The 15,231-nt window shown below is 35.5% G+C and overlaps 1 protein-coding gene across 1 annotated transcript in view; it reads right to left on the bottom strand.

Moving 5' to 3' along the window:
* LOC129279529 (serine/threonine-protein phosphatase 6 regulatory ankyrin repeat subunit B-like) overlaps positions 1-14,220 on the bottom strand; it is a 33,180-nt gene extending 18,960 nt beyond the window's left edge. Inside the window, exon 1 of the mRNA XM_064110968.1 lies at positions 11,227-14,220. Within this exon, the coding sequence (XP_063967038.1) occupies positions 11,227-14,220 (2,994 nt within the window). The remainder of the gene's footprint in view (positions 1-11,226) is intronic.
* Positions 14,221-15,231: the final 1,011 nt, after the last annotated feature.

Below are 15,231 nucleotides of genomic sequence, written 5' to 3'. Positions count from 1 at the left end.
GTAAACTTTAAGGTTGACCTGAAAATGACCTTTTACCTTATCATGTGACCTCCGACTGCAGCATAACATGCAGGTTCCCTAAGTCCATCTACCATCCAAGTTTGGTTGAAAAGTGACTTACGGTTGTGGAGTTACGTGTCATAAGAGAGTCTTGCATGTAAAATTTAACGTTGACCTGAAAATGACCCTTGAACTTTCCATGTGACCTCGATGCAGCATAATTAACATGCAGGTCACCCAAGTCCATCTACCATCTAAGTGTGGTTGAAAAGCGACTTACGGTTGTGGAGTTATGTGTCATTAGGTTTGTGACGGACGGACGACATTTCGATCCCTAAGTCTCGCCTTCACCTTTGGTGGGCAAGACAAAAAGTAAAATGAAGGTTTGTTTCATGGGCGTTTTTTGTTACTTTTGCCAACAGATTGTTCATGAAACTTCGCACATGACTTCAAAGTGACGCTATCCAAAAGGCGCGTACACCAAAATAATCATTCGATACGGCACAGAGCGGGGCCAAGGCCTTGAACTTTCTTATTTGCATAAGTTTCGAATATTGCGCGCTCACTGAAGCATTACACATCGATATTTTCATAAAAATCAAATCAAGTATGCAAGAAGGTATGTGACAGATATCCATCGTAAGCAATTGCATTTTTCCAATAACGTAAAAAAGGAACCATTCGCATTCCACATGTTCATTCAAGCGTGAATGTTTAATTAAACGCCTTTGAACTTGAAGCACGTTAATTGGTCATGAACATAACGCAAAGAAAAGTTGATAAGATAATATCAGTTTACAAAATGAAACAATACTTGCCTATGATATTTGAAAATCGTATTTTTTGTGAAATGTTAAAATTGGAAAGATACTCTTTCCACGGTTACACTTCGTAATTCCGAAGGTTCGAAATTCCGAAACACGTAAATTGCCTATACCTCGATGTTCGTTAATCCGAAAACGTAAAAGGGTTCGTTAATCCGAACATTTGTGGCGTTATTCCGAAGGTTCGATAATCCGAAAACGAAATAAGGTTCGATGTTCCGAAGGTTCGTTAATCCGAAAACGAAATAAGGTTCGTTGTTCCGAAGGTTCGTTAGTCCGAAAACGAAATAAGGTTAGTCAATCATTTAGTTTTCGGACTAACGAACCTTCGGAATTACGAACCTCATTTCTTATTCGGATTAACGAACCTTCGGAATTACGAACCTCACTTCGTTTTCGGACTAACGAACCTTCGGAAATACGAACCTCATTTCGTTTTCGGACTAACGAACCTTCGGAATTACGAACCTTCGGGAAAACGAACCTTCGGAATAACGAACCTTCGGAATATCCGAACCTTCGGAATAACGAAGCTTCGGAATTACGAATGTATGCGTCTTTCCACAAATAAATGTCATCATATTCGATAATTTTTGTCGAAAGAAATGTGGAAAAAAAATCCAATAATAGCAAATTTTGACTTGTGCTTATTCAACCGTGAAATTTATCAACAAAAGTTGTATCATCTTTTAGAAATCAGCTTTCACAAGCCTTCTGTCGATTTCTCATGACATGCATGATGAGAATGTGTACCAACAAAATGGAATCAAAGTCATGATATTTGGCTTGTAACTTTTAAAAAAGTGACAGTTTTGCCTTCTGGCGGTGCTCATTGAAGCATGACATAAAATATGTCCATAACATTCACTAAGATGGTAGCTTATAAAATTTCCTACACGCTCATGTAAAATTATATTAAAAACTCTCAGTAGTTCGGAATTTATTGATGTTTGTTTAAAGGGGACTTACATTTTTTGTTGTGTAGTTAGCAGTGGCGTAACAGGCGGGGGGGGGGGGGGCGGGGGCGAAATTATTTTTCCCACCGAGTTCTGGACCAACATATGAATATTCATGACTTGCGTCTCCGGATTAAGAGTACGCATGCGCGTGGACTTTGCTTCGACCAGTGCCGGTCGTAAGCATTCACGTTCAATTGCTCAGAATGAATTAGCATCGCCAAATTACCGGTACCTGCATAGTTACATAGGCCTTACAGGCTTAGATCTATCCAATTCTTAAACACTTATTAAACTAGCTGCCATTAATGGCAAGACATGTGCTAGGCTAGGGCTAGCTTAGGCTAGCGCATTAACTTTACCTCAAATCTGGACCTGTCTAATGCCTAATACTAATAATAGTATTATATACTGAGTGCCCCCCCCCCACCCTAAGTGAGCCCTAGCCTAGCACATGTCTTGCCGTTAATGGCAGCTAGTTTGATAAGTGTTTAAAAATTGGATGGATATATATATATATCTCTAAGCCTGTAAGGCCTATGTAACTATGTAGGTACCGGTAATTTGGCGATGCTAATTCATTCTGAGCAACTGAACGTGAATGCTTACGACCGGTGTACCGGCGGATCCTGCGCCTGGCAGATACTCATTGGCTGTTCTAGGCACCAAATCCGCCGGCGGATCGTGTTCTACTCCGGCGGATTCAGTACTACTCTCTCCGGAAGATATCGTTCTTGCGCTATCGCGATATCCTTCATTCACATACGTCACGTGGTACGAGAAAACTAGTCAAAAGCGGTAAATTCATCAATTAAAGCTTGCAGACAGAGATATTTATGTTATCTCTATGTGATAGGAGTGAAAAAATAAAAAGCGTAATCTGAAAGGGAAAATAACCCATTTTCTTGTTACAACTCTATGGAATTACACCAATTCTAACACTACATGACGTCACGGTCTCGGTGCGAGGCCGGTGAAAGCATTTACAAGAAAGTATATTTTCGAAACCCGATAATTGGAGTTATTCTTAAGCAAAATATTCAGCTGTAAGCGATGAATGCATAAAACTTGCATTTCTGTTTTTAGTTTAAATTAATAGCTTCGATTTGTCTGATTTGTCAATTAAATTTTGGGGTCTGGTCTGGGTCTTTAAATAGTCCACATTTAGTCTTCATTAAACTATCAATGTCTGCTGCACTACTAGTAGGCCCTATACAAAGAATTTACAAAATATGATAATAATGCTTGTAATCAAATAACATGTATTTGTTAATCTATTTTATACCTATTAATTTATTGCAGTATGAAAAATCCTTCTTATCACAATTTTAGGTATAAATTGGGCACAATATGCATCAATTAATATGATTAATACAGTGTATTAAATAAAGGCAAACAATGGCAGTTTCGATAATTAAAATCAGTATTTTTCTAAAGGGAAGTATAAATAATGATTACTGCAAAGAAAATTCTTGATTTACAAAATTCCAATGTATTACTATATTATTTCCTCCACATTTTCTCGTATATTTTTTCTATTTTCTCTCCCACCCTTCCTCTTTCTATTTCTCCTTTTTGGTGCTATATCACCCACGCGTAGGTATATTCATAATGTGCCAGAAACGTTACGAAACTGGAAAAGAGGCAAAAGGGGCGAAATGAGCAGGGACAAAAGAAAGGCAAAAAATAAAGAAATGAAAACCAGGAGGGGGTATAGTGAGAAACAAAAGATATAAAGGAGAAATTATATTTCACTAAAGATCCCATATTGATCTTAAAATTAGATGACTGATAGGTAAATTAGGGAGCACCAAACAGTACGTGGCGTCAGGATGAACTTCCGGTCCCCTTTAATTAATTCAGATTCCTTTAAAAAAAGATTTGTTTTTTAATACATGACAAATTAAAAATAGGCTTACAATAAACTACATAAGAAATTGATAACGTTTTAACATTCTTTTTTTTATGTTTGTTAGAAATATCAAATTTATGTTTTCACCAAAAATTAGCATTCTACAAGCAATAATATGAGTTAACAGCAAAACATAGTGTTACATATAAGAAGAATTGTAAGAGCAATTACATTCATTTATTCAGTTATTTCCTCTTTAAGGATATCCATAGCCAAGAATGATAAAGAACATTCGAGAACATGTTTGTAAAAGCTTTTGTTCTGCAGGCCTATTATGAGCGCCGATTGTACCAATATTATATAGAACAATTATTTGTTATATAATCATTATTTATTAAATAATAACTATTATTTATATATAATTTACATTTTTATTTGTAAATAATTACTATTATATAAAATAACATTTCTAATTATTTACATATAATTCCAAGTAATACTTCATTATTTGTAAATAATAATAGTTCGACATTCCATTATTTATAAATAATGATTATTTGTTTTTCATTATTTATAAATAATGATTATTTGATTTTCATTATTTATAAATAATGATTATTTGTTTTTCATTATTTATAAATCATGATTATTTGTTTTTCATTATTTATAAATAATGATTATTTGATTTTCATTATTTATAAATAATGATTATTTTTTTTTCATTATTTATAAATAATGATTATTTGATTTTCATTATCTATAAATAATGATTATTTGTTTTTCATTATTTATAAATAATGATTATTTGTTTTTCATTATTTATAAATAATGATTATTTGTTTTTCATTATTTATAAATAATTTTTATTTGTTTTTCATTATTTATAAATAATGATTATTTGTTTTTCATTATTTATAAATAATGATTATTTGTTTTTCATTATTTATAAATAATGATTATTTGTTTTTCATTATTTATAAATAATGATTATTTGTCTTTTATTATTAATAAATAATGATTTTCGTTTTTCATTATTTATAAATAATGACACTACATACTTCATTATTTATAAATAATTGCAATTCGTTTTTCCATTATTTATAAATAGGTTTTCTATTATTTATAAATAATAATTATTTATTAACAATGCCAGTGCACATTTCTTTATTTATAAATAATTTGTTGAGTTTTTTATTTGTTAAATAATGAAAACGTCTACTTCATTATTTATAAATAATAATTTAGTTTCAATATCCCATTATTTATAAATAATCATTATTTATAAACAATTTTTACAGTTTGCCATTATATACAAATAATCATTATTTATATACAAATAACCATTATTTATTAAATAATGCCATTATTTATTAAATAATGGAAAACTCGCTATAACATGCAAATGTGGGACCGCCCATGATATGAATATTCATGATGCGATTTCCTTTTTCGTGATTTTTCTTCACAAATTTTTGTCCGTTTCCTCTTCATAATGGCATTTCTTGAAGCAATTTTCTAGGGATATGGTCTGATTGTAATATTCTTCATTTTCTATATAACTTCGGCTTCGTAGAAATATCAAAAAGTGTAATTTTATACGATTTTTCCTACAGTCCACAATCCCCGTAGGCGCGCCTGTATTTCACCTTTTCTCTCTGATCGTAGGAACAACCCAAGGGTTCATTACATGTTGTCGCGCACAGAAAAATTAAGCCATAGAAGTTGCGTGTTGTGGACACCAGAAGTGAGATTCCAGCACGCGAGACCCACTTGTTAGAAATCCACTGACCGGTGAATCGACGAAATGCTCTTCATCGAAATATTACGTTGGTTGGTCCCCGGAACTGTCGGGCGGAATTTAGCCCGAAATCCGGATCAAGTGCATATGAGCTGAGAGAGTGAGTGTAAGTGAATCAGGCCCTTCTACTTTCTATAATTTTTAGTTTTTTTGTTTTTGTTAAGTTAATTTTCCCAAAAATGCTCGCAACGACAATACGGGGGCATGATGACCCCTAAATTTTTGAAAACTTATTTTTCTATTGAAAATTATCACAAAATTTACCAAAAGTGTGCACGAAAGCCTTCATATTTCACTTTTAAAACTAAAAAAAGTGCCCAAATGACAAGCTTGGTCGCTTCGCTGTGTCGCTTTCAACTTGAGAACGAGTTTACACGCATGCTCCCCCCCCCCCCCCCGAAAGAAATTCTGTGTACGGCCATGCTCAAAAGAGCCTGGCACATTGATTTATAGATACTTTTCATTTTCATTATTATTTTTTTTTTTTTCGCATTATCACCATGGCCTTACGGGGGGGGGGGGAGCAGGATGCGCGTAAACTTTCTAAAAAAATCTTGAATGCGAGACAGCGACGCGACCAAGCTCAAATGACAAGCTTGGTCGCTTCGCTTTTTCAAGATTTTTTTTAGAAAGTTTACGCGCGTAATGCTCCACCCCCCCCCCCCCGGAAATTTCTGCGTAAGGCCATAGTGATAATGAGATAAAAATAATGAAATTGAAAAGAATTTCTTTCGGGAGATGGGGGCAGACGCGCGTAAACGCTCTCAAGTTGAAAGTGAGACAGCGAAGCGACCAAGCTTGTCATTTAATTTGGCTTGGTCGCGTGGTTGTCTCGCTTTCAAGGTTTTTTTTTAGAAAGTTTACGCGCGTCATGCTCCCCCCCCCCCTGAAAAAATTCTGCGTGAGGCCATGGTGATAATGAGAAAAAAAATATAAAAATAATGAAAATGAAAAGTATATATAAATCAATGTGCCAGGCTCTTTTGAGCATGGCCGTACACAGAATTTCTTTTGGGGGGGGGGTGGGGGAGCATGCGTGTAAACTCGTTCTCAAGTTGAAAGCGACACAGCGAAGCGACCAAGCTTGTCATTTGGGCACTTTTTTTAGTTTTAAAAGTGAAATATGAAGGCTTTCGTGCACACTTTTGGTGGATTTTGTGATAATTTTCAATAGAAAAATAAGTTTTCAAAAATTTAGGGGTCATCATGCCCCCGTATTGTCGTACGTTGCGAGCATTTTTTTGAAAAATTAACTTAACTAAAACAAAAAAACAAAAAATTATAGAAAGTAGAAGGGCCTGATTCACTTACACTCACTCTCTCAGCTCATATGCACTTGATCCGGATTTCGGGCTAAATTCCGCCCGACAGTTCCGGGGACCAACCAACGTAATATTTCGATGAAGAGCATTTCGTCGATTCACCGGTCAGTGGATTTCTAACAAGTGGGTCTCGCGTGCTGGGATCTCACTTCTGGTGTCCACAACACGCAACTTCTATGGCTTAATTTTTCTGTGCGCGACAACATGTAATGAACCCTTGGGTTGTTTCTACGATCAGAGAGAAAAGGTGAAATACACGCGCGCCTATGGGGATTGTGAACTGTAGGAAAAATCGTATAAAATTACACTTTTTGATATTTCTACGAAGACGAAGTTATATAGAAAATGAAGAATATTACAATCAGACCATATCCCTAGAAAATTGCTTCAAGAAATGCCATTATGAAGAGGACACGGACAAAAATTTGTGAAGAAAAATCACGAAAAAGGAAATCGCATCATGAATATTCATATCATGGGCGGTCCCACATTTGCATGTTAGAGCGAGTTTTCCATTATTTAATAAATAATGGCATTATTTAATAAATAATGGTTATTTGTATATAAATAATGATTATTTGTATATAATGGCAAACTGTAAAAATTGTTTATAAATAATGATTATTTATAAATAATGGGATATTGAAACTAAATTATTATTTATAAATAATGAAGTAGATATTTCATTATATAAATAATGGAAAACTCGAACATTAAATAATGATTATTTATAAATAATGAAAATAATGGCGCACTCGAAAAAATTATTTATAAATAATGAAGTAGCTAGACGTTTTCATTATTTAACAAATAATCATTATTTATAAATAATGGGAAACTCAACAAATTATTTATAAATAAAGAAATGTGCACTGGCATTGTTAATAAATAATTATTTATAAATAATAGAAAACTTATTTATAAATAATGGAAAAACGAATTGCAATTATTTATAAATAATGAAGTATGTAGTGTCATTATTTATAAATAATGAAAAACGAAAATCATTATTTATAAATATTAAAAGACAAATAATCATTATTTATAAATAATGAAAAACAAATAATCATTATTTATAAATAATGAAAAACAAATAATCATTATTTATAAATAATGAAAAACAAATAATCATTATTTATAAATAATGAAAAACAAATAAAAATTATTCATAAATAATGAAAAACAAATAATCATTATTTATAAATAATGAAAAACAAATAATCATTATTTATAAATAATGAAAATCAAATAATCATTATTTATAAATAATGAAAAACAAATAATCATTATTTATAAATAATGGAATGTCGAACTATTATTATTTACAAATAATGAAGTATTACTTGGAATTATATATAAATAATTAGAAATGTTATTTTATATAATAGTAATTATTTACAAATAAAATGTAAATTATATATAAATAATAGTTATTATTTAATAAATAATGATTATATAACAAATAATTGTTCTATATAATATTGGTACAATCGGCGTTCATAGCCTCTTGCATATTTAAAGGCCAAGGAGTTTTATTTTTGAATAGGGAAAAGCAAACAATAGGATTCCAGCGGTAGTGGAAATTAACAATAGCCTTAGCTATTTTGTTGACACTCTTGATTTCAATGAGGTCATTCAAGAGTGTTCTAATTGTAGACTGCTCTAGAAATGGGCAGAATGTTCTGTATCAGACAATAATAGAAGTCTCTAGAATAGTGAATACTAGAATGATCTAGAATAGTTGAAATGTGCATATATAGCTGTAGTTTCTTCAAGGACATCATCTTATCATATCAGATCACTTCATCAGATCAGATCACATCGGATCAGAACTCAAGAGTTTCACGCAAGACTTTATGTCAGAGCAGAGTTTATTTCCACCTGGAATATTTATCTTCTGTGGAATTATTTGCCCGCCATCAATGAACTGTTTGCAGTTATTTTGAGAGAGGAATTCTCAGTTCTCATCGAGATCATCAACATCATCAACCTGTTTAATGAACGCTTTTCAACCCATGGATTACTGAAATTGACTGTTAATCATCATCAACATCGTCTTCACGGACATTTCAACTCGGTACAGTGACTCTTATTATTCATCGTGCTTCAACATCAATTTCATCATCGCCATCATTGTGAATTTTCGCCAGCCAACTGGGATTTTATCTGGATACTATCATTTGGAATACCGTAATTGCCAGAACTGATTTCAAGAGACGTAAGACCATTATCATTTATGATTTGTTTGTGTATACTTAATTATTTCCTGTAATAAAAAGAAGGAAATTCAATCTAAATTTTACTTGTTATTTGTTGCAGTATCGTAGCAATATTTTAATACACTAATTTGCATCATTTATTTTGAAATATGAAGTTTTAACTTGTTGAAATTTGTCTAAACATTTGTAGTTTCAAAAACCCATAGGCCTATATGGGGTGCAAATTTTCGCCAAACAGTCTGGCAAACTGACACTACATAATGGAAAGAAAATGCACAGTTAAAGAGATCGATGCATACTGCGGACCGAAAATAGTATAAAAATTCACAAAACAAAATGATGAAAATTTTATCAAAATCTTATAATTATAGATAGCATAGTTTTTGGCGTATGTGCCAGGTCTATGTAATACATGAAATATCGAGACATTATTTCTCCTATTAATCCTCATCCCCATCGAGCCCTTTGTTAAAAGCTGTATGGATCCGCCCCTGAATAAGAATTCACTAAAGGCGGACGAAAATCCCCCCCCCCCCCCCATTGCGATCGACATTGCCAGAGCCGCGCATGCGCGCGCTGCCGAGGTTATCTGTCCAAATCAATATGAAACGTATAGTCAATAGAACCAAATCCGCCGAGGAACCAAATCTGCAAACATCAAGCCGCATCAAACCCGGCGGATATGGTTCCGATTAAAAACGATATCGGCCATTTAGAACAATATCTGCCGGCGGAAACGGTATCCGCCGGTGGAACCAAATCCGCCGCTACACCGGCACTGGTCGAGGCAAAGTCCACGCGCATGCGTACTCTTAGTCCGAAGACGCAAGTCATGAATATTCATATGTTGGTCCAGAAAAGAAAAGGGAAAAGAAAACGAAGAAAAAAGCTTTTTTTAATGGAAAAGGAAGGAAAGCGGGAAAATGCACGATAGAAGAACATTTGAGAAAGAACAAATCACTCCGAAATAGGCCTATGTAATGCAATAGTACGGTGGGAAATGGTGACAAAATGGCAACAATAGCGGGAAACGAAGGTAGAATGTAATTAATCAAAAGCTTAATTGGAAAACAAAGAAAAGGAACAAGAAAAAAATGATAACACAACCGGGCTGCCGATGATTGAAATTAAAGAGCGGGAAGAAAGATAGACTGCATACAGCATTGTACTATAAGCTTGCTAAATTTTATGCAAATAAGCGCAGTAGGGGCTCCTCATTTATATCCTTCAAATGACTCTATAATGCCCCCCTTCAATCACGTTCAATTAACTGGCATACAGGCGCGGGGGGTCTTGGTTCCACACCCAAGAGGAAGTAAAAAAAATTATAGGGGACAACGTATAATGAAATGAATGGAAAGAATGAAATTTGTTATTTGCTGAATATAATGGAAAAATCTATCACATAATTAGAATTTGATTTCAATAGGCTTTTTTTTCCAGCTCGCTTTGCACGCTAGCGACTTTTTACAAATTTTTCCCACATTGCTATGTTTTGCCCCCTCGTGATATTTGGTTCATTACGCAACTGGGTTGAATAAATGTGTTGTGTAAAAGCTATATTCTGTATATGCCCGCGATTTGATTAAACTTTGCGATGTTTAAATGGCTTTGATATCAAGACGTTCCGGGGGGTCCGACCGACCGCACAGCACTGCGTATGGAAGAGATGGGCCAAGACCCCAAAAAGTTCTACAAACAAGAACAAAAAAAAGGAGGAAAGAAAAGCAAAGGAAAAGTGTAGGATATGATTTTATTTACTGAATATAATTTTTCTTGCTCGCTTCGCTCGCTCGGGACTTATATAAAGCAGCCTTTTTTAGCACAGTACATGTCCTATACTGCACCCCTCGTTTTTTTTTTTTTTTGGGGGGGGAGGGGGGTTACTCCTCTCGCTACTACCGCAAAGAATCCTGTTCACAGTGGTGGACAGACCACAAAAAATTGGAATCTAAAGAGAGAAGGATGAAATATTTTATTCTTTGGATATCATGTCAAAAATTATCACAAAATTTGACTTTTTTATTAAAAAGGTCAAAATTTTTGCTCGCTCGCAACTTTTTTTAAAATATAAATTCTGCCCGATACGCAATATCTGGCCTTCTCAAATTAGTCGCCTCATTACACCATTATATGCCTGTTCATCCCATGATATGACCGGGAATTTTTTTTGCTTCCCTCCCCCCCCCCCCCACCCCCCCCCCCCTGGCCAACGACCCCTGTTACGCCGCTGGTAGTTAGGTGCATACAAATACCTGTATATTTCCATCAAGAGCGTTGTGACTATCATCAACTTCATCGGTAGTTCTGTTCCTCAGGAGATATTTCAAACACTCTAAGTGACCATTCGCTGCAACAAAATGCGAAGCTGTCCAACCGTTATTATCACGTGCCTCTTTATCTGCCCCATGCGTAATGAAATATTGTATGATATTTAGATAGCCTTTATGAGAGGCAGCATGAAGAGCTGTTTTGCCATCCTTTGTGGCCATGTTAACATCAGCTTCTGCATTCACTAGAGATTCAACAATTTCAAAATGATCTTGCCATGCAGCGAAACATAATACTGTCATCTGGTTGGTATCCATTATGTTGATGTTTGCTCCGTTGGCAATGATATATTTTACAATGTCTATATGATTGTTATCTGAAGCTACATGAAGGGGTGTCCATCCATCTTCATCCGATTTATCGACATCTGCTCCTGCATTCACTAGACATTCAACGATATCAAGATAACCGTTCTTTGAAGCCGTGTATACGGACGATCTCCCCTCATCATCTTCTGCGTTAATGTTTACACCCTCAGTAATGAGATATTTTACAATATCTATGCGATCATTCTGTGACGCTACATGAAGAGGTGTCCGTCCATCTTCAGTCGATTTATTGACATCTGCTCCTGCATTCATCAGACATTTAACGATATCAAGATGACCTCTCATTGAAGCCAGATAGATGGATGAGATCTGATTATTACTTTCTGCGTCGATGATTGCACTCTCAGCAATGAGATATTTTACAATATCTATGTGATTATTCTGTGACGCTACATGAAGAGGTGTCCATCCATCTTCAGTCGATTTATTGACATCTGCTCCTGCCTTCACCAGACATTTAACGATATGAAGATTTCCTCCCTGTGAAGCGACATACAGTGGTGTAACTCCCTTATCATCTAATGAGTTAAGATCTTCTACCATGGTGATGAGGTATTTTACAACTTCCAGATGACCTCCATGCGATGCTAAATGTAATGATGAAGGGTTATTGCTCTCTACGCCATTGAATTTAGCTCCATTAGAAATTAGGTATTTTACGATGTTTATATGTCCTTTATGTGAAGCATCGTCGAGAGCTGTGCGACGATACTTTCCTTTTTGGTTTACATCTGCTCCTTCATTCACTAAGCATTTAACAACTTCAAGATTACCATTTAATGAAGCCAAAAATAAGGGTGTAAAGCCTTCATTATCTCTTACGTTCAGGATTGCACCCTCACCAATGATATATTTTACAATATCTATATGATCATTCTGAGACGCTTCATGAAGAGGTGTTCGTCCATCCTCGGTCGATTTATTTACATCTGCTCCTGCTTTCACTAGACACTCAACGATATCAAGATGACCTTTCATAGAGGCCATGTATATAGGTGAGATCTTATTATTACTTTCTGCGTTAATGTTTGCACACTCAGCAATGAGATATTTTACAATATCTATGTGATCATTCTGAGACGCTACATGAAGAGGTGTCCATCCATCCTTTTTCGATTTATTGACATCTGCTCCTGCATTCACCAGACATTCAACGATATGAAGATGTCCTCCCAGTGAAGCGACATACAGTGGTGTAACTCCCTTATCATCTAATGAGTTCAGATCTTCTACCTTGGTGATGAGGTATTTTACAACGTCCAGATGACCTCCATGTGATGCTAAATGTAATGGTGAAGGGTTATTGCTATCTGCGCCATTGAATTTAGCTCCGCTAGAAATTAGGTATTTCACGATGTTTATATGTCCTTCTTGTGAAGCCTGGTCAAGAGCTGTCCGACGATACTTAATTTCTCTTTGGTTCACATCTGCTCCTTCATTCACTAAGCATTTAACAACTTCAAGATGACCATTAAATGAAGCCAGAAATAATGGTGTAAATCCTACCTCATCGCTTACGTTCAGGATCGCACCCTCAGCAATGAGATATTTTACAATAACTATGTGATTGTTTTCTGACGCAACATGAAGAGGTGTCAATCCATTTTCAGTCGATTTATTGACATCTGCTCCTGCATTCACCAGACATTTAACGATATCAAGATGGCCTTCAAGTGAAGCCAGATATAATGGGGAAGCCTTCTGATCATCTTTTGCGTTGATGTTTGCACCCTTAGCAATCAGATATTTTACAATATCTATGTGATTATTCTGTGACGCCACATGAAGAGGTGTCCGTCCATCTTCATCTGATTTATTGACATCTGCTCCTGCACTCACTAGATATTCCACGATAACATAATGACCTTCCTGTGCAGCCACATATAGCGGTGAAATCCCCTCGTTATTTTCTGCCTTGATGTTTGCACCCTCAGCAATGAGGTGTTTTACAATATCAAAGTGACCCTTCTCTGATGATAGGTGTAGAGGCGCATGGCCAAGGTCATCCACACTATTCAGGTTCGTTCCTTGAGAAATAAGATATTTCATAATGTCATAATGACCATTGTCTGATGCGTAATGTAGAGGTGTTGCCCCACTCTTCCCCATCTTATTTACATCTGCCCCCGAACTTACGAGACATTCAACCACATCCAGATGACTGTTAGTTGATGAAATACAAAGGGGTGTATCGCCATCTGATGTTGCTTTGTTTACATCTGCTCCATGTCTGACTACACATTCAACCACATCTAAATGACCAAACCTTGAGGCAAGGTAGAGAGGTGTAAAACCATTATTATCACTCTCATTGATATCCAGATATTGAGCGAGATTCCGAAGACGACTCTGAGACTCATCTTGAGGACAATTGTCATCATTCCCGCTCTGCTGAATAAACTTATCCCTCACGTCAATGATGTATTTTACCAACTGGATGTGCCCTTCTTCTGAAGCAATGTGGAGAATTGTCTTCCCATCTGTATCTTCTACGTCTTCCTGGATTATATCAATTGCCTCATCCTCAAGAATGGATCTTGTCTTCACAACATCCCCTTCCTTCACTGCTGCAATAAGCGCCTTGTTCATGATGTCATCAATTCCGGTCGATACAATGATTGCCAAAGAAAGATGTAGGTTGATAACCAAAAGTTGATGTAATTGTCAAGCATATTTGTGAATTTGTTTTATGCAAACCACAATTTAAACCGATCTGGATGAGTAACTTCCCATTTAGATTTACTTTGTTTCTACCTTATTGACACAAATTTCTTCATCCTCAAGGATATTGTCTTCATAACATCTCCTACACCTGCGATAAGTTCCTTTTTCGGATCAATCCTGGTCAACGATTGTAGGTGTATGACCTGATAACCAATGATATATTTTTGGATATTAATGAAGTTATTCCATGAGATACAACAATTTAAGTCGATTTGGAGGAGTGTTCATGGAGATCAGCTCTCTCTTTTCCTGGATGACACATATTGCCTTATCCTCAAGAGTAGATGTTGTCTTCAAAGCATCTCCTTCCGTAGCTTCTACGATAAACGTCTTATTCACGATGTGAGGAATCCCTGTCAGCAACTTCTTGAGAAAGATGTAGGTTTATAGGTGGAAAACCTGATAAACAAGAAGTTAATATTTATCCGGGATATTTTAAGAAGATCGTTTCACGCAAACATCTATATTGAGGCATATGATCCGAGAGATTTACACACATTCTCCAGAATAAACTGATGTTAATCTTAATATAAGCCTATAATGGTTTAATTTGCTTATTGTCGTCAAAATGGCAGAATCAGGAAAAGCTAGAAGCTGAGTACTCGCATCTCACAAGTCATGGCTAGAATAAAGGATTTTTGAAAGTACATGTGATTTACTAGCCTTGTTAGGCCTAGAGCAAATCATGTGGATAAGAACACATCCGCCTATCAGTCGTTCTGAACTCACGTATGACATCATTGTTAAAAATAATACGCTCGGCCCTAATGATACAGGGTCAGTAAATGCTTCCTATCTCCTGAGATGACCGAATCCGTTCACCAACCTCTTGTCAACACGACAAAATTTACCCCGTATACCGGTACCGTATTCCTT

The sequence above is a fragment of the Lytechinus pictus genome, chromosome 16 (genome assembly GCF_037042905.1).
Source record: "Lytechinus pictus isolate F3 Inbred chromosome 16, Lp3.0, whole genome shotgun sequence".
NCBI lineage: Eukaryota > Metazoa > Echinodermata > Echinoidea > Temnopleuroida > Toxopneustidae > Lytechinus > Lytechinus pictus.
This window is presented reverse-complemented; position numbering and strand designations above follow the sequence as displayed.